We start from the raw sequence: 24,258 nt of genomic DNA, 5'->3' as shown, positions 1-24,258 counted from the left end.
CTCACGCTCACCTGTTTCATAGTATGTCTGTCATGCTTTAAAGTATTTGTTTAGTGCAGCTGACTTGCTTTTTGAGGGTTTTTCTGTTTGATCGCTGGATTGGGGCCATTTCTGGTTTGGGGCCATTTCTTGTCGTCCTGCAGCTTCACAGCCTGGACGCTCTGCTCGCATAGTTCAAACACTGAACCTTTAGTAATGATGTTAGCAAGTCGGGCTCAGGCACATTCGCTCATGTTGCACGTTGCCAACATAGTAAGCTACTGTGTGACAGTGTTCATTCCTGGAGGTTACATGTTATTAATGCCAAGTGCGTTTTGATAGTAAAGCATCTGCTCGAGCCTCTAGTGTTTGGTTTCTTTCCGGTTAACACGTCTGTACACACTGACAGTTTTTCCTGTGGCCGAGGCTGCAGATACGGCACACAGTTTATTTCCCTGGTCTTTCCAGATGTGATTTGTTCTAACCCAAGTCCAGGATTTTGCCGGCGTCTTTTTTTGGACGCTAGTAGGCCTGCCCTAAGACATGTTGCCGGTCAGGCCGATGTTTGCCGCGGCTGAAATATTGGTTCAATTTATCAGCCAATGGACCTATTGGCCTTGTTCTGCATCGTTAATTTTGTAATCTTACAAATATTCCTCGCCAGTTAAATTTATTTGTTTAATTGGATGTTTCCTATTTTTGGGGGCTTTGAATCTTTTGTTCACTAATAGGTTTGCCCAGAGACACTGCCTGTCGGACCTCTGAATGGTCACCATTAATCCAGCAGCAACTTTTTATGCGAACACAGCGACAGTTTTTGAAATATCGGCGTAATATTCTCGGCCAGTCAGTTTCTTGGTGTCATTTTTACATCTTACGTTTTCAAAGTGTCTGCCTGATTTAGCAGCCGGTTAATTTTCTAGTCCTTCCTTTGCTGTCGTGGATCTAAGGCAGTGCGACATTAGGGAAACATGCAATGGCAATGTTATTGTGGCATTGCTGTATCTGTAGCTATTTACTCACATTTACCTCAACCTTCTCTTTCTTTCCTAACAAAACCATGTCCACTATCTAGGAGCTTTACCATTTCAGTCACTCTGTGTCAGGCATGGGTATCGACGGCAGCAAAAACTATTTTTTTCCATGCAGAGCATGAATGCCTGCTACTGGAAATACAATAAAGATACATTGTGCAGCTCTACTAGTATCTACTGTGATATTCCAGTCAGATAACACGTTTTTCTTTACAAAGATACCCTTAAGAACACGAACTGAAAGATGACCGTCAGTTTCAGCCAGTTCTATAGAAATGCAGCTCTAAATGTTTTCGCCCTGTCTTCGTCCTCGTCCTTCTCCAAAGCCATCTAATATTGGCTTTAATGTTATTAGAAATGATCCATCAGTGTTAAAGCTAACTTATACTGTTTTTGTTTTTAGATTTTCTGTTACCCTATTTAGTTAAAATTCATCCTAGAGGATTAGCGGTCCAAGTAATGTAAAGGTTGTCAGGCCCCGCCCATTAATCCATCGTTCTGTGTTGGAGGGGGGGGGCGACACACAAACTCATCAGTCCTAAATAAAAACAGAGGACTTCTGTTTAGAGGCGATGGGGCTCTACAGAAACAAATCTCTAATTGTCACAGTCCATAGGAAGCAGCGGCTAATATAGCAGCCAGGCGAAGGTCGGCAGAGTGAATTATGACTTCATTCAGAGGTATTCCTTGCTTTCACGGTTATTTAATAAACCATCTTCTCATTTTACATCAGATAACCCAGACATTACTTTTCCTCGGTGTTTGAATGTAATGCTATGATTATTTATTAATGTCATTCCAGACATGGGTTAGTCTTTCTTAATTGACTTATTTATGAAATCTCTAACTCGGTTGTAGTCCGAAGACATACGTCGGTGTTCTTTTTAGCAGTCTTTTGTATGCAGACAAAGAAAATCTTCCTTATTGCCATGTGAGGAAGAAGTATTTTAGTAGCTGAAGGGTTTCTTTGCTGTGTTTGTGTGGCTGTTGTTAGGCTCCTGTCCCGTTCGCTGTCGTGCATCAGCTTGACTACTCGTTGCTTATGATTTAAGTAGTTTCCTCTAAAGTAACGCGGCAGAGGGCGTCCCGTGTATGTTTAGCCTCAACGTCTCCGCGATGGTTACATTTAACAAAGTTTATTTTGGGCTCCGCAGCTCTGCACTGCCCTTTCACTGCCTGCCAGAGGGAGCCAGAGCTCCTGCGTGGACTCTGACTTTGAGGCTTCACATTAATGGACCCATTCTGGCCCCTGGTACTTCTGCTTGGAGCTATCCGCCGCCCCTGAATGAAAGAACCGGTCTCTCTCTTTTCTTTCTTTCTTTTTCTTCGTCTTTATGGCGCCACTGAACTGTTGTGCACTGTGTTTCGCCAGGAGTGTCTCAGAGGAATGTATGGGAGTTCATGTCTGTCCCTTGTGCTGTGCAGGCTCTCCTCCCTATGTGAACATTTTTACTTGATTATGCGCATAGATTATCTTATAAATCTGTAAAAAATTCCTGTATATCTATTCTATATCTGTGCAATGGTTTGTTATATTGTACAATATCTAGAGAAAAAGCCGTATTCTTTAATGCTGAAATGTGTTTTTTTTTTTTTTGGCTATGTTCGGAGAAGAAAATAAATGTATTTAAAGACATCATGTGGTGCGCTGTGTGACTGCTTCCTTCTCTTTTTGCAATCTTCCCCATTTTGAAACGTATTTAATTCATTTCCTGGCTCCTGCACCTACAAAAGGTGTTCATTTGTTTGATGACGGAGGCCTTTAAGCCAGCGGAGGACTAGGCTTTCACGTTTTTAGAGAAGTGAGTATGCAGATGCGGCGGCTGGATGGATTTTGGTCCCGCTGCAGCCCGAGCTGTGAGGCAACGCGTTCTCTGAACCAGTCATAACAAGATGCATAAAACCATTTCCTTTAAGGAGACGCTGGTGGTTTCTTCTCTCTCTCTCTTCTCTTTTGACATCGGTGAACATTAGTCACTTGAAGACTGCGCTGCGTGACGCCTGGGCACCCTCCACCCCCGGTCATCTTCACGAAGACGGGCACAAACATGGAAGTGGAGGCAACATGAAGGGATGCGTTACACACAGCTGCTAGAGGAAAAAATAGAACAATTAACACACAGGAAACAGGAAGTGTGATCGGCATTATCGCCAGTTTGAGTGTGGTGTGTGTGGTGTGTGTGTGTGTGTGTGCGTATGTGTGTTTCAGAAAGGTGCATGTGGGAACCTAAGCACCTACCTGCGTTGTTGGATAATGTCTCTGAAACTACCTCGCAACTGGGATTTCAGCACCTTCAAGGCTGAGACAGCTCGCATAGGTAAGCCTGGGACGGTGTTCGCCTCGCTGGCGCTCAGAGGGCATGAGAAGCTTCCTTTCTGCTCATTTACAGACACTTTGCAGATTCAGCTGACGTTGTCTATAGATACTGAAAAAAACAACCTCTGGGAATGTTGATTGAGTTCTTTCTTTACTTGTTTTCTTTTAACTTGTGGGATGTACTGACTGGGGTGTGCGTCCGTGTCTTTATATAGAACAAGTGTGCCTGTAACCTACTGGTGTCAGTGTGGGCTTTGTCGGTGGTTTAATGTTCTACGCTGATGACAACCAGATTTGTTTTTAGAACATTTTCTAAAGCGCAAATCACTGTTATCCGTTTTATGTGTCCTGTATGTAGAACTTTAAAGTGTTTGCTAGTGTCTGAACACCGTTGACATGCCTGTGATGATACAGACCTATATCCATGCAGTGACTGCACCTGCTGGCTAGACCAGCTAATGCCATATTGAGCTGTGTTTGTTCAGGATGGACTCGACGCGGTAGCTTGCCTTAGTTCCTCTCACGACACAGTGTTGCAACACTCACATCACCAGAGATCCTGAAGCTGCTAACACCGCACGTCGCTTCTGCCTGCTCTCTAATCTAATCAGGTTTTACAATCGGCCAAACTGGATGTTCAGCGCAGTGGTAGGAAGTAGCTGCATGCACATGTTCACTTTATCTACTGCTAAAGTAACTTCCAGTGCACACTGCGCCATTGTCCACGCTCTTTTATTTATTTATATATATATATCTTTTTAATTTTTATGAGGTACATAGTTCTAAATTTCTCATGGCTCTTGGGGTGTATTCATCAGACCATGTCGAGTGACTGATTTGTAACCTTAGAAGTGCACTGATGCAGGCATTCAGCAGGAAATTTATGCAAGAGCAAGGCGTCTGCAAACCTTTAACGTTACGTAGCTCGGCCTACCAATGTGCATGCGTTTGGAGCTTTGTGTGAATGTACCTGTACTTCCTTATCTTGGCTCTTTAGGATCTCCAAGCTATCACTTACCTACTCTGGGCCGATAGATTCATGCATCATAGGCCGGTCCTAATTCAGTAGAGCATCACTTTTGGGATGATGGATTGAGTTACAGATATGCTTCAGTTTTAGAAGTTGCACAAATGAATGGAAGTCCATACAATATCCTTAAACGGATAGAAACGTAACCTTGTGTGTGAGTGTATCTGCTCAGTCATGCTTCATGATGTCCCTTAGTGAGGACCTGAAAGGTCAAGCTAAGTCCTTGGGGTTTGTAACATTCATCCTCAATCACCTTGCTACAGAATTTCCGGATGATTTCATCGAGCACTGCGCAATCTTTAGTGAACGCTTAATTTATTCTTTTGTGGTATGGTGTCTTGCAAAAATATTCAAACCCCTTTTCCCCATTTATTAATGTTTAATCTGCTAACTAGTATGTATTTTATTGAGAATTACACGACAGATAAATCCTATAAAGTATAACTGAGAAGGAAATGGAATATATGCCTTTATTTGTTTTTTTTTACTAAAGCTTGGGTGTATCTTTATTCAGCCCACTTTATAATGATATACATAAATAAAATCCAGACTGACCAAATGCCTTGTCAAGTCACCAAACTAGTAAATAGAGGACTTTAACCAGAGAACCAGATACTAAGTCAATGGTAACTTTATAGGAGCTGCAGAAATCCACAGCCAAGGTTAAAGAATCTATCAAAAGGACAACTATTAGCCTTGCACTCCCCAAAATGGGCCCCAGTGGGCCAAGTCCACACTGAGTATATTGAGAAACAAGCTGGTGGCAGCATCATGCTACAGGGATGATTTTGATTTTTAGGGACAGAGAAGCTGGTCAGAGTTGATGGGAAGTTGGATAGACGGCATCCCTGGAAGAAAACCTGTTAGAGGTGACAAAAGACTTAAGAAGGGATGGATGTTCACCTTCCAACAGGGAAATGACCCTAAGCATGCAACCAAAGTCACCACAACTTAGATAAAAGCCTATTCTAATGCTAAAATGGTCTAGTCAAAGTACAAATCTAAATCCGACTAAGAATCTGTCACAAATCTTGAACATTAATTTACATAAAGGCTCTTGGTCCAATTTGACTGCCTCTGAGCTATTGAGCAAATTGAGCAAAAACATTGGTCTGTAGATGTTCCAACCTGGTAGAGGCATACTTTGAAAGACGTGTTGTTGTTGAACATGTATACCAACTTTTTGCATTTTATGTGTAAAAAAACCCCAAAAAAACATGTATCTTTTTCTTTCTGTCTTTAGTATGTCACATAAAATCATCTGAAAGTCAGATGTTGTAAACTGTCCAAATTTAAAACGGTCAAAGGGGCCAGAAAAGATTTGCACAGCAATGTCTCTAATAAGGTTACAAAAGTTTATATCTCAAAGCAGCTCGATCATATTTGCCTTAGTTTTGCTTCTGAAATGCAATGTTTAATGTTCTTGGTTCCTTTTTTCTAGGATTTCTGGACTTAGACGATTGATTTGTGCTTATGGCAGAAGTTTGGTAACAAATTCTCTGCTGCAAGCAATGAGCCCCTTAAAACATGCTTTACATTTGGGTAATATGGCTTTAATTAAAGGCAAGAGTTAAGGCAGTTTTAGAGGTTTTGACAACATAAAACTGAGAATGAATGTATTAGTCTGCCACACTGAAATCATTTCATTGTGTAGTGAAATGCTTGATCCTCCAGCATGACAGTGTACAGTTGCTAGAAATACGAATAAATAGGAAGCTTATTGAAGGATTTTGTGTTGGTGCTACATTACATCAGGCAATTTGTGACAAAAACATAAAGTTAAAAGTGGAGTTTTCCTTTTTCTTAAAGAACATGATCTGACCCCACCCCCACCACCACCCCCAAAAGGTATACTACAAACCACCACTTTTGAAGTGGCGGTATATGAATCATTGAATCATCCAGACATATTCCAAGTCAATTACGCACATTCCAAACAATGCAGTCAAGTTCATCTTATTATTCCTACTGGTTAAAGCGTTCAATCTAAGGAACCCGAGAAAAGTCACTGATCTGTAACATTCACCCCTCCCTGAACAATGGATTGTTACTTTCATACGCCGTTGACACGTGCATCTAAATTCTCTGTTCGCCTCAATGCTCCAGACTAGCAAAATGCCAAAATGGAGTCCAAAATTGATTAATCTTCCAGCCACACAGAAGACAAATCAATTGCATTTGATCACAAATCCCGGGATGATGCTGTCAGGCATAAATCCTGTGCAAGCACCAATATCAGGAGGGCCTCTCCTCCTACCAGTGTTCTACATTCCAACCCTCACTTTTGGTCATTAGATGAAAAAACTAAACAAAAGAAAGATGTCCAAACAGAGGTTAATTCCTCGCTTAGAGAGCCTCTGCTATTCTACATTGAAAAGAGTCAGCAAAGGTGGTTCAGGTTTATCAGGTTGCCTCCTGGGTGCAATTCTTTTGGAGGTTGAAGGTGAGCATCTCCTTCTACAAAGAGAGCCCAGGGGAGGCCAAGAAAACATCCTTTGGCTTAGAGATGACTTGGGATCCCCCAGAATGAGCTAGAGAGTGTAGTCCTGTTGCCCCATGGCCTGATTGGCTGAAGGGATGGATGGATACCATTTAACGAACACAATCAGCTGGATAATTTTCACGTTATGGTTTATATAATTCTGTAAAGAAATGAGTATTTGAATCAAATTCCTTTTATTGGTTCCCACATGTTTCGCATGGAGGGGTTATGGTGAGGTGACGTAGAGATGACAGACCCGGCGGCCACCGTGAACGGCTCATCACTCAGTGGGCCCATCTTGAAGGAAGGGTGTGGTGTGAAAGCGGGCTCAGCGTGTCGTGTCATGGTTCCTCAAAGCGCCTGATCCAGGGGAGGGTGGTGCTATTCAAGCTAGACCAAAGGACTTCTCATGCTTGTAGGTGGAGACCTTCAAAGTGTAGCGAGCCTCCGGCAGGGATGTGACAGCTTCCTGTTTATCCCTGTGCCTCCCTTCTTCTTCTTCTTCTTCTTCTTCTTCTCCTCTGTCATCTTGCTTAAGAAGACACGGTGGATTTAAGAACAACTGAGGGGAGCGGGCTCAGTCTGAATCCGGTCATCTCTGTGCTCCCACCACCCTGGGTGTCACTCAGGCGGTCTCCAGCCAACTCTGTCTTCTTAAAGCACGTAAAATTCGGCAGCTTCCTCTTCATCCCCCCCTGTAAACCTTCATCTCACGGCCTCTTGACACACAGAACTCTTAGGCAAAACCTGCCACAGCTGGGGACCTTCTGAACAAAACACCGCTCATAAAAAAAAAACACATCACGGTGTCAAGTTTGGCGCAGCTACAGCCTCGCCATTGGCCCCCGAATGTCTGACCCTCTCACTCATGGCCCGCCTTTTTTTTCCGATCGCTCTCGTTTCTGTAGAGCAATCAAAGCTGCGTTCATGCACCCTCAACAGGAAATGGCTCAGCTAACAGCAGCAGTTTCCTTTCAGCCTCAGCCGAACATAAATAGGCTGTAGTCAGCGCTGATACGCCGATGCATATTGATACAGAAAGGAGGAAGTGGCGTGCAGCAGCTGAATGCCCCAGATGTTTTGATAGTATTTCACAGCTCAGGCTGTTAGACAGTAAAGCTGAGGGGGGGTGGTACGGAGGGCGACGGCGAACTTCACAGAGCGCTTTCTTGTGGTGTCCGGCAGCCCGTTCCAAGAGTGTGATTCCTGCAGAGGGGGCCCCTGGATCGGGCTCGCCACGCTCCAGCAGATCCATGGAGCGGCCCCTGAAGGCCGGCTGGCTGAAGAAGCAGCAGAGGTCCTTGGTGAAGAACTGGCAGCAGCGCTACTTTGTGCTGAGAGGCAGCACGCTGACGTACCACAAAGATGACAAGGAGACCACCGTGCAGGTGAGACACTGGACAAAATGGCTGTGCTTTACAAAGAAAAAGCTTTACCAGAGCAGAACCTTAGAACCTGCCTCCTCTTTCTGAGGAGAGGACTGTAAGTTAAAGGCTGTTCCACGACTCTGCTGGATGTTGATGCATTCTTTAATGTGTAACGGTCAAGGTAAAAAAACAAAAAAAAACAAAGGCAGATATCAAATATTTGTGTTCAAATGTTCATTCTGTTGCGTTGGATCATGTATTTTGATTTACGTAGGTTTATAAGATTTGTGCTTTTTTTTTTTTTATCATTTCCAATCGACACCACAAACACTTAGCTGTGTGCTTAACTTCCTGCATACAAATTAGCAAGTCCTGTGGCCACACAGAGACGATTCATTGGAAACAAAACCAAGACATCAGCGTTTAATGTGCTGTAGCTCTGAGGAAAGATGAATAGAAACAAAGCAAAATACGTTGCCAAAATGTTACGACTGGCTTGCTTGAGGCGGCCAAAGTAAAAGCACTAGACTGACGGTGCATTCTTGACCATGGAAACGCCACATGTAGCCGATAGTGTACCAGGAAGAACTGGAGGGGTTGCGTGAAACCACATTCAACAACAGCAGTAGGGCTGGACGATATAGAAAACAAATATCAATAAAATAGAAATCATATTGATCGATATCAATAATTATCAACAAATTCAAAACATATATTTTAAGTGCAGCCCTGGCCATTTTGTGCTGTTGCTTAGCGACCTATTTTTGGATACAGTACTCACAAACACTGAATTCAAACTCAACCCATTATTTAAACAACTTTTTTTTTACCAAAACTACAAGTTTTTTAAAAAAAAGAAAAAACAACGTGTGCTCTCTGAACTCCTTGAAGGGGGCGTAGCCTTTCCTGGTTCTGTGTTTGTGATTGGTTGGGAGGATGTAATATTAACCTACATGGCTAAAATGCATAAGGAAGGAAAATTGTTCTATTGAACTTTTTATTGAAACTTTTTTCTATCATTGATATATGTCTATTGATCAATATATATCATTATTGAATTATCGTCCAGCCCTAAATAGCAGCACCAACAACACTGAGGTATTGATTCCAACCGAGGCAAATAGGTCCAAAACACTTTAATATGATGGCAGGAAGCTATCACTTAATAGAAGACTTAAAACAGATCGTCGTCCATATTTGGTTTCCTGTTGCATCGTCTGCTGTGTGTTACCCAATCTCTGCTGCTAATGGCCCTATTTGACCGCAGATATCTGGGCTGCAGGACATATAGTTTGTGTACATCTCCTCTCATATATAACCTAGGCAAGGCTAAAAAGTCTCTTCTGCTAGCAGCTTCGAATATCCCATCTAATATATTTGTGTTCTTCCTTTATGTCTAAGGGAGTCATCCAGCTGCGCTTCAGCAAAGTCAGTGAACTCCCACCAAGTTCAGATGACCCTGGAAAGTACCTCTTCGAGATCATACCACGTAAGCATGCGCTAAACCTCCTGATGGGGATGTTTCTATTTCCACGCTAAGGAAATACATTTATACCTCTTATACCAGGAACGTTTGGAGGAAGGTTTTGCTGCCTACCTCATGACCTTTTGCATCATAAAAAGTACCGTAATGTTACCTCAGCAAAATTCTTCATGAGGAAAACAAATGGTTGACATCTCTTAGGTTCGACTGGAGACAGGGAGCGATGTCCGTATGTGCTCATGGCCAGCTGCCAAAGCGATTTAGACGACTGGGTCCGCACGCTGCGCAGAGTCATTGGAGTACCAGCGAGTGGAGGTGGGTTAAAGCTTTTTACTTCTGGAAGGGATTAGATGCTCTGATATTAAGTGAATCACCTGGAAGGAACATTTAAAGTTGAACCCCATGTTTTCTTTAGTGTTGCGCCGATGCCATTTTTTGGCCCCGATACCGATACCTGGCTGTGCAGTATTGCCCGATACCTTTACCATACCGATACCATTACTTTGAAATTTATGTGTGTGTGTGTATATATGAAGAACTGCATACTACTTGGATGTAAAATAATTGCTCTCATGGCTTTGTCAAGCTGCTACCTTTGTAAAGCAGGAAAAAGACTGATACAAAGTGAATCCAGTAGAACTAGTGAGTGTCGGGAGAGAGAAGGCTGCGTTCAAGTGACATACAAACATCAGAATGGTATCTGTGACCTATTTGTTGGTACTCGCCGATACCGATACCACCATTTTAACGCGGTATCGGCGCCCCGGCCGATACTGGTAGCGGTATCGGTGCAACTCTAGTTTTCTTCCACATGCAGAGCAGCGATTGGTATTTAAATGAGTCTTTTTGGTTGGAGCTGACACATCTAGACCAGGCACCAGAGAGCATGAGGGGCCTCATGGATGAGCGGTAGCGTTTTCAGTCAGTTACCAAAGCATCTGATGTTATTCTGAATTTGGGGCAAGTCTTGCACAGCGGTGGAGTGGTGGCCTAGTGGTTAGAGCATAGTGCTTGTGTCCCAGAGGTTCTGTGCGCCGCACAGAGCTAGCCCTCTGCTAGCCCCCTGCTCCCCAAGGGGATGGGTGAAATGCAGAGAACAACTTTCATTGGAATGTATGTTGCAATGACAATAAAGATGATTACTATTATCGATACTAGGTTGGAGCTGGCCTGAGATTATCCATCCATCCATCCATCCATCCATCCATCCATCCATCCATCCATCCATCCATCCATCCATCCATCCATCCATCCATCCATTTTCTGACCCGCTTAATCCCTCATGGGGTCACGGGGGTTGCTGGTGCCTATCTCCAGCGTTCATGTACTTGTTATTTTAGTTTTGATAAATCAACTTAATAGCAAAACTATAGACTAAAGACTCAGTACATTTGGGTGTGCTTCGGTGGCACAGTGATTAGCGCCCACGACCCATGTGCTGAGGCCTTAGTCCTCGATGCGGCCAACCTGTGGTCCTTTGCCGCATGTCTCTCCCCCTCTCTCGTACTCCCTTTCCTGTACGCAAAACGAGCCACTAGTGCAGTAAAAACCTAAAAATAAAAAGACTCAGTATATTCAGTGGTCATTTTTGAGTTTCTAAAACTAAAACAGCACAACATGCTGACATGGTGGCACTTCTCTAGTTTCCACATGGCTGTCCATGCTTCTATGACTTGAAACATTACCTCCAAATAGCAGTATTGGTTTTTCTGTAGAAAAGGGAAATGTGAGTTCTACAGCATATTCCATGGACTGCTTAGTAATCAGCAGCTTCTGTCTTCTCATCGACTCGGGCGAGGGTTCCATAGCTGCAGTTTGTATTTTTGTGGAAAACCTCAAACTGTATGACCTGTTTTGTCTCCCAGCAAATTTCTCAGAGGAATATTTGATTTTTATTTTTGACGTGAGGTCCTGTGACGTAATCATCCGCACGCAATACCTTACCCACAGACATTTTATCAACGTAAGACTGAAATCAAAGAGATAACACGCTGCGTCTCTCATTTCTAATAGTCTGCAGAAAAAGGGGATTTACACTAAGATAAAGCAACTCTAACTCAGAGTCTGCACTTCACCTGCCGCTTAGTTTGTCTCTGTGGTTCTCAGCCAAACAACATGGGGTTTACTATGCAAAATTAACGGCAATATATCAGCTCACACTTCACATTTTTCCTGCATGTTCTTAAGGAAGTCTGAGACAATCAAAATGAAGGTTTGCAGTTTTAAAGATGAGGTGCATTTTGCAGGGAGCTTTGAGGTTTTATGTTTGACGCTAAATATACAGAAAAACCACTGCTGGTTGGAGAGAAAAGACAGCGAGAGTGAAATGAATACAATGAAACACCATCTACCTGTTGGTGTGGAAGTGATAGCTGCTTTATGCGGTCATCCATTCCTGAACGGCAATCGTTGCCATGAAACCAGCAGAACAAGGACACAACTTCATGGTCTATCCAGAAGGGATAGATAGATCACAGTGAACTCTCTTTCTAAACCTTCTTATATTTTCTGAAGTTAACTTTGAAAAAAATGATAGAAAAGGTTCTGAAGTTCTAGTCAACTCCCAGCAGATTTGGAGTTAGACAGAGTCCCAGCGGGGAATGTCCCAGTGGTGACTGTTTTTGCCTCAGACGCTGGTCCAAATTTGTCCAATATTAAGTGTTGGTTCTCAGTCTAGCTCCAACTTTTATTACAGTGCAGACTTGTCCACTTCACACGAGCCTACCACTGAGAGCTCGGCAGCGCTACAAGAGTGTGAAGTGCTTGAATCCCTCATGCACAACCAGCTGAATCATGCGCTCAAAGCCGCCCAAGCTCGCCATCCCTTTATCTTTCATTGCTTCCTCTTTATTTCTTGCATTATCATATCAAATAATGTGGACGTGCTCTTTGTGACCATTCTTTCTGTTTAGCATCTCCTCCATTGCTTGCTTATATCCTCTGCAAGGTCCGTGAAACTGCTGAGGATGCAGTGCAGGCTTTAATCAATCAGTTAGAAGTCCATCCATGTGGACACCAGCATCAGCAGCAAACCTCTGAACCCCAGATGGCTCTAGAAAAGACAAAAAGCAAACGTGTTACAAAAAGGATCATTTTAGTCTTCATTCTGTCCAGAAGGAATGCTTCTCGTCTCCTTAGAGTTTCCTTCAAAGTGTAAAGAGACAGAATTCATAAAACTCTTCTCTACTCATCGCGAGCATTCTGAGCGCTTCACACCAGAGCCACATCCACCCAGTCACACTCACAGACTCGTGCACATTCATACGCCGATGATACGCAGACTGGTAGCAACTTGGGGTTAAGTGCCTTGCCCAGTGGCACATTGACATGTGACAGGAGGTTAGCTGGAATCGAACCCCCAACAAATGTAGCGTGTGCTACATCTCTTTACTTCCTGACAGAGTTATCTGGGTGGAGTCCTGTTGGGCGGTGGAGCGGATTTTGCTACAGCCGCATGACGTTTCTGAACTGCTAACTTTCCATGTGACAACCCTACCACTATATATATAATTTTATTTTTATTTTGAAATATTTCCAAACTGGACTGCACGATGGCGCAGTGGGTAGCGCTGTTGCCTTGCAGCAAGAAGGTCCTGGGTCTTCCTGCATGGAGTTTGCATGTTCTCCCTGTGCATGCGTGGGTTCTCTCCGGGTACTCTGGCTTCCTCCCACAGACCAAAAACATGACTGTTAGGTTAATTGGCCTCTCTAAATTCTTGTTAGGTGTGAGTGTGTGTGAATGGTTGTTTGTCCTGTCTGTCTCTGTGTTGCCCTGCTATAGACTGGCTACCTGTCCAGGGTGTACCCCGCCTCTCTCCCATTGACAGCTGGGGACAGACACCAGCACCCCTCGTAACCCCATGAGGGATAGACGTGTTAAAAAACGGATGAATGGATGGATTGATATTTCCAAGCTGCAACCATGTTCACCAAACTAGTTTGTTCCACCAGTTGTTTATAGCAGCTTAAACACTTTACCTTGCAGATGACATAAAGCTGTTCAGTGGCTCAGCAGCAGGTACAGGGATTTGACTGCAGTCAGCTTCTCTGATGACAAAACAAATAAATAAAAATGCTGTGAGGGAGCCCTGGAGCCGGTATGTGGGATCAGATCGAGAAATCGCTGATGTGATGGGATGGATGTATCCAGCATCCCTGGCACACACAATGTCACATTTCAATAAAGTTGTTTGGTTAAAATACCAAACAATGGTTTGGTTAAAGCACCAACAAACTAAACAACGGTACCATCTGCTGCTTTTCAATGGTAATTTCTCCTTCCTCCTACACACTCCCTTTTATAAAATGCTTTTAATACTGTACAGAGCCTCACAAAAAAAGTTCAACCTGTCCCTTAAATATGAACTCTAAAATGGAATCGCTGGTTCTGAACGATTACTAATGTGTGTCTGCGGTCATCACAGCGACAACCAGCGATGACAGCATCTGATGGGTGATTATAAATGTTGCAGCAAAAGTGCGATAAGCCATTTCATGCAGGACTTATTAAGATCGGCTTCTGGTATTTATAGACTCAAATATGTATATAAATGCAGTGCAATTACTCATAAGTGGACTCTATCGACTGAATAATGGGGTTCTAAAAGCGAAGTTTACCTCAGGCACTCATGTGCAGAACATGTTGAGAACAAAATGTTACATTTTTGGCTTTTCGTGTAAAACGACTTGTGTTGCTGAACAACAACACTGCATATTAGACTGGAAATCCCATTCCCACAGTGAAACATGGAGGTGGCAGCGTCATGCAGTGGGATGACCTTTTTTCAGCAGGGACAACCAAGAGAAGGGCAAATATAGCTAATTATGGAACAGTCCTGAATGAGAAACTGTAAAAGACCGCCTCAGATGTTCACCGTCCAACAGGTCTACAACCCTAAACAAACGTTGGAAAAGTCTAAATTCAAGCATATCTATTTTTTTAGAATGGTCCAGTCAAAGTCCAGATATAGATCCAATGCAAAATATGTGGCATAATCTGAAAAATGTGCTCCAAATATGCTCTCTATCCAATCTGACTGAGCTGCTGCTATTGTTTTAAACAAAAAAAATATATATATATATATATATTTAGAAATGCAAAGCTGCTGGAGAAATACCCCAAAGAAGGAGAGGTTCTGCAACTTGACTCTGGGCATCTGATCATGAATGTAGCGCTTTCACATGTTTTAACATATTTATCAGATTAATCAGTGGTTGAAACATTAAAAAAATGTGGAGCCATCCAATGTGTATAAACACTTTTACAAGGGATTATAAACAATATAAGAATAAATAAACCTCCTTCTAAAGATTCCAATCAACATTCCGCTCTAAATTGTGAGTATCGTAAATGTATGTCCACTCGTTGGAAGAAAGACCCCCCTGACTGAATTAGAGGCAGCTTGAAATGACAGAAAACAAACAGCCAAAACATGGAACTGGTGTTGTGAAATAAAATGAGGAATCAGTATCAGTCACAGTTTCTTAATTCTGACCAAATACAAGGTCAGTGTGGGTGTAGCCTGTCAGCACTGGGTCAGACAATGAACAGAATCAAATGGACCCATGAGAGTGGTACACTATACCTGGCTTTGTTAATCCTCCCCCTGGAACGACGGATATCGATGACTTTGATCCTCCTCTGTCATTAGATTTCTTTAGATCTGGACTGATGTGCTGTAATCTTTTAGCTTACTTCATGTTGTCAGTCGGGCTTCCTGTTGTTCTATTGCATATTCTACAGGCCTGGCAGTAATGAGATCTACATGTGGCTAATAAAACTAAACTCAACATTTGTGGTTAATCAGAGTTTGTGATTTTACAAAGTAGTGGAGGTTATGGGGGATCTCTGTTAATGAGTGTTTAATTTTATATATATATATATATATATATATATATGCAAATTGTCCTTTGGTTAACTTTGTCTGACATAATTTGATGATCTGATTGATGCTATTAAAATATTGATAAATATGCATTTAACAAATACATTTTCTCAGTACTATAATACCTTTTGCAAAGTTTCTGCAAAGTTTCTGCCACATCATGGCAGGAAACTCTGACTATCTGTACTTTTGAGGTTTTGCAAGAAAGGGAAAAAGATCAATGTTTGATCTCCAATAAACAGTCAACACAATCATCATTCAATATTCACAAATCACCTGATCAAGGTTCTGCTCCCTCTCCAACAGTGTTTGGAAAGAGTCTTATAGACACTTTAACGTACGAGCAGCGCTTTGGACCTCACACAGTACCGATCCTGGTGCAGAAGTGCGTGGAGTTCATCACAGAGCATGGGCTGGAAGAGGAGGGAATCTTCCGCCTTCCTGGTCAGGACAACGCAGTCAAACAGTTCAGAGACGCCTTTGACGCCGGAGAAAGACCCTCCTTTCCCAGGTAATGCATCGACGAGTCACTTCACAGCATGGCACACCGAGCACTGTCACACTAGTTGTAGAAATTCTCAGAACAAGTGGTGGCTGTGAGCACAGGTGCACTAGAAAATTAAATTCAATTTAGTTCAATTTTATTTATATAGCGCCAATTCATGAAACATGTCATCCCGAGGCACTTTACAAAGTCAAATTTAATCATATTATACAGATTGGTCAAATATTTCTTATATAAGGGAACCAGTTGATTGCATCAAAGTCCCGACAAGCAGCATTCACTCCTGAAGAAGCGTAGAGCCACAGGAAGAGTCGTCTGCATTGTCATGGCTTTGCAGCAATCCCTCATTCTGAGCAAGCATGAAGCGACAGTGGAAAGAAAAACTCCCCATTAACGTGAAGGAAAACCTCCAGCAGAACCAGGTTCAGTGTGAACGGTCATCTGCCTCGACCGACTGGGGGTTACAGGAGACAGAGCAGAGACACAACAAGAGAGACAAAAAAGCACAGAAGCACACATTGATCTAGTAATCTGTTCTACATTAGATGGTAGTAGCGGGTGAGTCGTCTTCTCTGGATGATGTCACAGTTAACAGAACATCAGACCAGGTGTACCTACTATGAAGAAAAAAGAGAGAACAAAAAAGTTAAAAGCTGAAATGACAATAGTCATTTCAATGTAATGCAAAACTGGAGAACAGTAGAAATCAGTAGAGTGAGAAAAACAGGCCCTGATGTCCTCCAGCAGCCTAAACACTTGACAACTCGAGATCTAACCTGTGTGGAAGATCTTTGAGCAAAGAAAGCCACTGCCTTAAAAGGAGACATCAGCATCAGAGTTTCATGAAGAAGAAAAAAAAAAACCAGGAGGGAAGAGAAAAAAAAGCAGAGAGAGACTGAACGATTTCAGTCTTCTCTGAGCTGAGGGCGAGACCACATCCTGTTCTGACAGACTCAACATCACAAGCTTTCCTGACAGAGCACTGTTGACTAGAACATCCCGCTATCCCCAACCTGTTGTCTGTAACCTCATGTACGTCAGGTCCTCTCTATTTTTTTAAATTAACTTACAAGGTTTAGGTTAAAGAGCTGAGGCCAGGGTGAGCAATGCAAGAAATGACAGTGCAGGCCTAAAATGAACTAAAAAATGTCCGCATACAGTCATGGGTTATTGTGTTATCCTATGATGTAACAGGACGTAACAAGAAACGATTTGGTCTTTACCAGCCTCTACAATCAACCAGCACACTGTCATTGTTTTTAAAAACAAGAGGAAGACAAAATGGAGATGTTGTATGCAAAAGAAGAAGAAGAAAAAACAAAGTACAGCGCATGATTCAGTAGCATGCAGGCGTTATCTTTAGCAGGGGGCTGTTTTTTTCCCCTGCAAAACAAACCCAAGTTATGGTTATGTCACTGCTGTGCTTGGCAGGGATGAGACGTTTCTGCTGATCTCCTGTGTTTGGTTTTCTCTCATCATGTCACTCTGACTAAAAAACATAGCCTACTTTGGTCTCATGTGTCAAAATGTCATTATTCCAGATGGCCTGTGGTTTGATGCGAGGCAACGTGAAAGGGAAGAGTCTTCTTATGTTTGTTTTTTACAGTAATGCTTTTAAACGAGTCCTCATCGTTCAGCCTTATACTCACAGCAGTCTGGTAAATTTTAACGTGTAACCCAACCGAGGCCTGTAAAGTCTGAAATGGATCTTTCTGGTTCTTTTTGCAATTTCTCTGAGAACTGCACAGTCTAACCTTTGGCTGCGTCTGCTTCAAGATCTTATCAGACCAGTAACTGCCTGAAATGAGTCCCACCTGTGAAATAACTTCTACACAGTGGGATGATTGGCTTGGAGTTGTTGGAAAATGGCTGTATAACATTTATCTGATGGGGAGATTCTTGATTCTTGACGAAACTTTCAAAGTATTGTGCATCTGGAAACATTTTGACTCCACGTGACTAAAAGCAAAGAATTTGACTTCACAATAATATAAAGTTATCCAACAATATTTATGACAATAAAACAAAAATGTACTATTTTATGGTTTTGGGTTCAAATACACAATTATGCTTTTGGATCAAACTCACCGAACGTTTCCACAGTGACACAGATGTCCACACGGTGGCGTCGCTGCTCAAACTGTACCTGCGGGAGCTGCCTGAACCTGTGGTGCCATGGTCTCAGTACCAAGACTTCCTGGACTGCACAACCTTGTTGGACAATAGCAGCAAAGAGGTATGCTTCTATCTGAACGCCGGCGTGTTTCTAACAAGCCAGCCTGAAATATTTGAAACCGGCTTTGAACCTGTGGCTCGTGTGTACCTGCAGGGCTTCGCGAAGCTGGAGAAACAAATAGCTCTTCTCCCCAGAGCCAACTACAACATTCTCAGTTATGTCTGTCGGTGAGTGGGACACTGATGCACCCACCACATCCTGCAGGTCCCCCCTGGGCCTTGCAGAAGTATTCATACCCTGTTATACTTTCAACCTTTAGTGGAACTTTATGTGACAGGTCAATCCCAAGTAGATAAATAATGGTGTATTCATCTTTCAGGTAGAACTGTGTATTGTTTTGGGGTACGTTTCTAGCAGGTTTGCACATCTGGAACCTGAGATATTGGCCCATTCATTCTTGGATAGAGAGCATCTGTGGACATCCATTTTAGGCCTTTTGCAACAGATTCCCAATGGACTTAAAGTGTGGACTTTGACTTGTCCTTTCTGACACAGGGTGCACACTGCTCTGTGGTCACACTGGCTGGATGCTTAGGGTTTCTGCTGTGCATGAAGATCAAGCTTTCACAGCCTTTAACAGGTTTTCTTCCAAGCATTTTACCTCCATCCGTTTCCCCACCGACACCGACAAGCTTGCCTGTCCAAGTGAAGTAAAACATCCCCACAGCAGTGGTTCACCCACTCCACAGGTTTATTCCAGTCATGTCTGGCATACTCCATATATCACCAAGGTTTTCTAAACAAACCTCTGAGGCTTTCCCACTGTATGCTGATGTTAACTTACACAGAGAGATGGGTTTTATTTACTAATTAGGGAGCTTTTGTGGACAATTTTAACTTTTTTTATATATAAAAAGAAATTTTAAACCACATACGTATAAGTGTCCCTCCACTTATGATGATGCACAACTTTGTGACCATCACCTAAAATCCAGGTCAGATACATTAAAGTTTGTAACATATAATCCGGACGTGCTCCAGGTCTGACACATGCCACTCTCCCTTTTTTCTTTTTTTTCTTTTTTTTGTCGTCAGGTTTTTATTTGAGGTGCAGCGACATTCCAGCGTGAATAAGATGAATGTGGAGAACCTGGCTACTGTGATGGGAATCAACCTGCTCAAACCTCAGATAGAAGATCCGTACACCGTTATGGAGGGTGAGAGCATCTTAAAACTCACTGGCCTGCGCTTGGAAACGGTTACGTAGTGCAGTATTAAAGCTTATTTTACGTGCTTTGGTTTTAAACTGTTGCGATCTCTGCAACTGTTATTCTCCAGAGCGCACGAAAGAAAGCTGATTCTTTTGGATAGCAAAATTATAAAAAGAGAATATGACCTTCAACGTGCTTCTTCAACCCGTACGACTTCTTCATCAGTGCTGTGTCTCTGTGTGTACTCTGTCAATGTTAACTGTTAGCATAGACAGACAGAAAGTCCAATTACCAGTGGACTTTGACAAAAGGAGGGAACAAGAATGTTCTTAAAAGCTAAAACATTTAGAAGATAATCTTTAGCCCTTTGTGTTTGTTTTTCTTCACAGCGACTACTCAGATCCTGAAGCTGATGACAGTGATGATCAGACAGCATGAAGCTTTGTTTCCTGTCTCCAAAGACGTGCTTCCAGCCTCCCCTTCAAACAAGGCTGATACTCAGAAGAACGCCCCTCGAAGCTTTGTGGGCTGGGAGTCAGCGGAGGTATGTACTGCTGCACCTTTAACCTTTTCTAGACTGGCGTGCAATTTGATATGTACGTATGTACGACACAAACATCACCACCTTTCCATCCTTGCATATAAAACATATAGGTCACATTCGGTTGGGTCTGTTGTTTGCGGACGTAGTGGCTGAGGGAATCAGCTTTCTTCTAAAGTAGGCCCTCTTGCAGCTCTTTCCCTGGTACCTGCACCCTGAGGCTAATGAGACTATAGGGGTCCGCTGCCCATAGGATGTGTGGAACTTTCAGAATGGCTCTTAATAACTTTGGCAAAACATGATAATGAGCCAACTAATGTTTTTACCTAAAGATAATGGGAAATAAAATGGGGTTCTTTAAAGATGAAAACAAATATCCAATAGTACATACGGTAGATCTTGAGCACAACATTGAGGTATTTCCCTACATGCACCTGAGGCATTGTTAAAGTGGTTAATAAAATGCTGAATATTGTTATCACTATTACTATTATTGTCAATGTGTGTGTGACATCATTCCCAGATCCAGCCTTCCAAGGCTATTCTAATGCACCAGTAGCATAGGCTAGTTTGCACTACTGTTGCTTCAAACGCTAATAGTAGTGTAGTACTAAGAAGTAAAGGCTGATTTGCACTATTATCAGCTAGAGTAAGTCTGTGTGCTGTAAGGTGAATGGAAGCTGTGATTGTATTTAGATCCAAGTAGTGCTGAGCCATAATTGGTCAATAAAAGTGGAAATAACAATAATAAAGGAAGGGTTTAAAGGTCTTCCATAAGACAGACAATACATGCGACCTGTCAGGGAGAACTTGGGGCCTCCAATTATCTGAGTATTCAACAAGATGGTGAACAGATTGCAACCAGTAATATAAACTTGATTTTACGCTTGTACTGACATGCGTTTGCAATCTTAAAGGGTACGACAAATTGTTTTTTGTGCATCAAATTATTGCTAATTGAGGAAGATTTAAAAAAGAAGTCGCTTATTTACTTATCCATAATATCCCTCAATGCTAAAGGGGAATTGTGTGTTTAGTTGGTGGCAATTGTTGAAAAGAAATTGTATTATTTATTAACATTGTTTATTCAGTTTAGACTGAATCAGATGATGGCTAAGAAACTGGATTGTTTATTTGAAACGGTATTATGATCATTTTCTAAACCTAAATAGAGACCTATGAAGAATGACACCTTCACCACCATGTGAAACTGGTTTAGTGTCGGTGAAATTGATAAACAGCACTTAGTGTATCTGTAATGCCATCATCAGCACACTGACGACAACATTTAGCTTACCTTTTCCCCATTAAAGCTAAAGAAAGATAAACAGTACAGTATCCATAATTCTATATGCATCTGACCACATCGAAAGAAGTCTGCCTCCTGACCCCCTATTCTGGGGTCCTCTTACTGTGAGGAGATCAAGAACATGCGGCAGAGACCGTGTGTCCCTCATGACCTGAGGACACCTGCAGATCCCCCAGAGTGAGCTGCAGACCTGCTGACCCTGAGACCCAATCTTAGATAAGTTAATGCAGAACAATGGATTGTTGGAATGTCACGTATTACATTCAACGCCAACATTATCCGGTGCTATACAGTAAAAGTAGGTCAGAAGTCTATTAACTATCCAGTAAAATCACAACAGAACAAATGTGGCGCAGAAAGACGGAAGAGAAGGCCAAGCTCAGGGCAAAGATAAAAGAACAGCCTTTCAGTAGTGCAGATGTTTTCTTTTTCATCGCTGCTACGGGTCAAACCAAAGGAAACTCTGAATACCATTTATAAGTTTCTATAAAGATAGAGCCAGCAGTCCAGTCAATTGTTCATGAAGATAAACCACATAAAAGTAATTCTGTTCCTAAATGTCTAATTGATTCACCTTATGCCATCTAAACTAAGCTTATCTGTTTTGCTCAGCTGGGAGATGCATCTATGTCTGAGTCTCCAGAGGAGGAGGAGGAGGCGGATAGTCCGGGTCCACTAAGAGGTGACTTCAGCCCCAAGCCCGTCTCCCAGGAGCCCTCCTCTCCCTGCGTAGACGACTGGACCGGAAGTCCCCGCAAACGCACCCAGACCCTGCCCACCTTCAACTGCCCCCTCACTGGGATGGCAGCCAAGGCGGACGCCCTCAACAGGTGGAGCCGCTTCCACGAGAGCGGCGACGAGAAGGGCGGGACTTTGTCTGAGGACATTTTCAAAATCCTTGACCTGCGGACTTCTGGCTCATTTTTCGGAGGATCTCAGATGAGCACCAAGGAGGGCGAGGACAGATTACCGGAACCGAGGGGAAGTGACGACAAAAGCTCTACCGCTGAGCCCCAGAAACCTGAGAGTAGCCCCCAGCCTGCCCGGGTGCTGTCCCACCAGAAGAGCGCGGACAGCCTGAGTGTCAGCAGGCCGGCGCAGCAGGTCAACAGCAAGGCCGGACAGAAGGGTGGCCCCGAGGAGCTTGGAAAGACGTGAGTCCAGCTGACAGTGGTGGCATGTTTTTGACCTGAAACAGGCGAATAGATTGATCTCCACATTTCTAACGCCCATCTGAGCGCTCTCTGTCTTTCTCTCTGACTCTTGCAGTTTGGAGCAGCAGAACAAGGAGCTGAAGGCCACTGTGGCGGAGCTCCAGGCTGCTCTGGAGGCAGAGCGCCACCGTGTGGCTGCTCTAGAGATCTGCTTGAAGAATGCAGAACGCAGCAGAGAAGAGGCCCATAGACGGAACGACGAACTGCAAAGAGACTTGCAGAAATTCCTTTTCCGAGAAAAGCAGGCACGCACTTAAAGGGAACTTGTCAGTAGTCTGTGTATTTATAAGACTTATAACGTTACCAGAACTAATTTAAGAAAAGAGCAGTTTGACACTGCTGGAATGTTTTATTTCCTTTCTGTGGGACACTGAAGATAAGTTATTGGTTCATGTTGCTTGTGGTCTAATGTCACTTCTAGAGACTTTAAAGTTGAGTAGATGCCTCCTCACCATTCAGTCAGTGTTATCAGGGGCAGCATTTACACAGAGCGTGGAGGGAAGGAAGAGCCACACCTGGAAGGAATGAAAATAACTCAGGAACACATGAACAAACAACAAGATTCAGCAGGACTGAGTGAAAGCTGATGTGCATGTCCCATGGATGGCACATTAGACCTCCGTCGGTTCTAGCATAAGTCAGTGAAAGCACAAATCCAAGCCTTTAATGAACAAAATAATCTTCCGTCAGCATTGATCTATTTCAACAAATACGAGGGCAGGGTTGGACTAAGATTGACGAAAAACAAGACTGAAGCAGTGTACCGTTGACCAAGACATTAGCGGCTGAATAAATAAACACAAATCAGAAATTGTCAAACAACAAGTCCCACAACTGATTTTTTGTCCCAGTTAACAATGTGATTTATGTTGAAAAGAAATATAGTGATGAAAATGCCCCTGTTTGAAAATCAGCTGATGTCAAATTTGACCTTTTCAGCATGTAGGAGGTGTTATTTGGAGTACATTCATAGAAATGCAACAGGTTATCATTATTTCTGGCGAAATGTCAAAGAACACACACACACACACAAAATGTAAAATGAACCACATTACGTTACAAAGTCATCTTCAAAAAGAAGAAGATGGATTTACCAGTAAATATTACACAATTTTTGCCAGCTGTACTGCTAAATATTTCTCACAGGCACAGCTAGAGAAATGCTAAACAGAGACTGAACACCTCTCCCACAGACATGAGGCCACTTGAAGGTTAATAGCTGTGTAATTAGTAGGCAAGTGGGGTTTAAAATGACTGTCTCTCTGACATTACCTTGCGGTTCTACTGCCCTAAAGCGTGAATCTGTGTTAGTTTTAAAAACTTCAAAAGATGAGTCATGCCCATATTGTGTCTTCAATCAACATCACACTGTTTTCCCACCTTTTGCGCTGACCGTAAATACACGTTGTGAATTTGTTCCCTCCAACTCAGGGGGGGGGGCTTCTCTCCATACTGGGCAAACAGCTGGAAATCGTAAAGTTTAGAAACTAAATAAGCGCGCCGGAATATTGCCTCTTTGAAGCTTTGGTCCAAGCATAGTTTCTGCTGGCTACACACATCCACATCTTGTTAAAAACTGAGAGCAGTTATGGAGACCATATGGAGCCAGGCCAGGACGAGCTGTGTGTGCAGCAGGACACTGCCGCTATCAAGCCTCCCTAAGCCCATCAGGAAGATGTGATAGTCTGTTGCTGCAGCAGTTTAACAAAGCAGTAGATAACAACA

The 24,258-nt window shown here is 42.9% G+C and overlaps 1 protein-coding gene across 2 annotated transcripts; it reads left to right on the top strand.

Moving 5' to 3' along the window:
- The first annotated feature begins 116 nt into the window (after nucleotides 1-116).
- On the top strand, nucleotides 117-23,355 carry arhgap25 (Rho GTPase activating protein 25). Of its 2 annotated transcripts, XM_021307181.2 has the most exons (11): nucleotides 117-3,331; nucleotides 8,028-8,230; nucleotides 9,611-9,698; nucleotides 9,894-10,007; nucleotides 15,884-16,088; nucleotides 18,186-18,318; nucleotides 18,412-18,485; nucleotides 19,354-19,475; nucleotides 19,859-20,013; nucleotides 21,932-22,473; nucleotides 22,589-23,355. In XM_021307181.2, exons 1-11 carry the CDS (start codon nucleotides 3,268-3,270, stop codon nucleotides 22,788-22,790), a joined length of 1,902 nt encoding a protein of 633 aa, XP_021162856.2. In that variant the 5' UTR covers nucleotides 117-3,267; the 3' UTR covers nucleotides 22,791-23,355. The 2 variants fall into 2 exon arrangements, with proteins under 2 accessions (XP_021162856.2, XP_036000523.1); XM_036144630.1 differs by lacking the exon at nucleotides 117-3,331 and having other exon boundaries at nucleotides 7,657-8,230.
- The last annotated feature ends 903 nt before the right edge of the window (nucleotides 23,356-24,258 follow it).

The sequence above is a fragment of the Fundulus heteroclitus genome, chromosome 12 (genome assembly GCF_011125445.2).
Source record: "Fundulus heteroclitus isolate FHET01 chromosome 12, MU-UCD_Fhet_4.1, whole genome shotgun sequence".
Classification (NCBI taxonomy): domain Eukaryota; kingdom Metazoa; phylum Chordata; class Actinopteri; order Cyprinodontiformes; family Fundulidae; genus Fundulus; species Fundulus heteroclitus.
This window is presented reverse-complemented; position numbering and strand designations above follow the sequence as displayed.

Coding starts and splice junctions, on each gene's coding strand:
- arhgap25 (XM_036144630.1), top strand. CDS start 7,865: ATGCATATTGATACAGAAAGGAGGAAGTGGCGTGCAGCAGCTGAATGC. Junction 8,231..9,610: donor ACAAGGAGACCACCGTGCAG/GTGAGACACTGG, acceptor TTTATGTCTAAG/GGAGTCATCCAGCTGCGCTT. Junction 18,486..19,353: donor ATTCTCAGTTATGTCTGTCG/GTGAGTGGGACA, acceptor TTTTGTCGTCAG/GTTTTTATTTGAGGTGCAGC.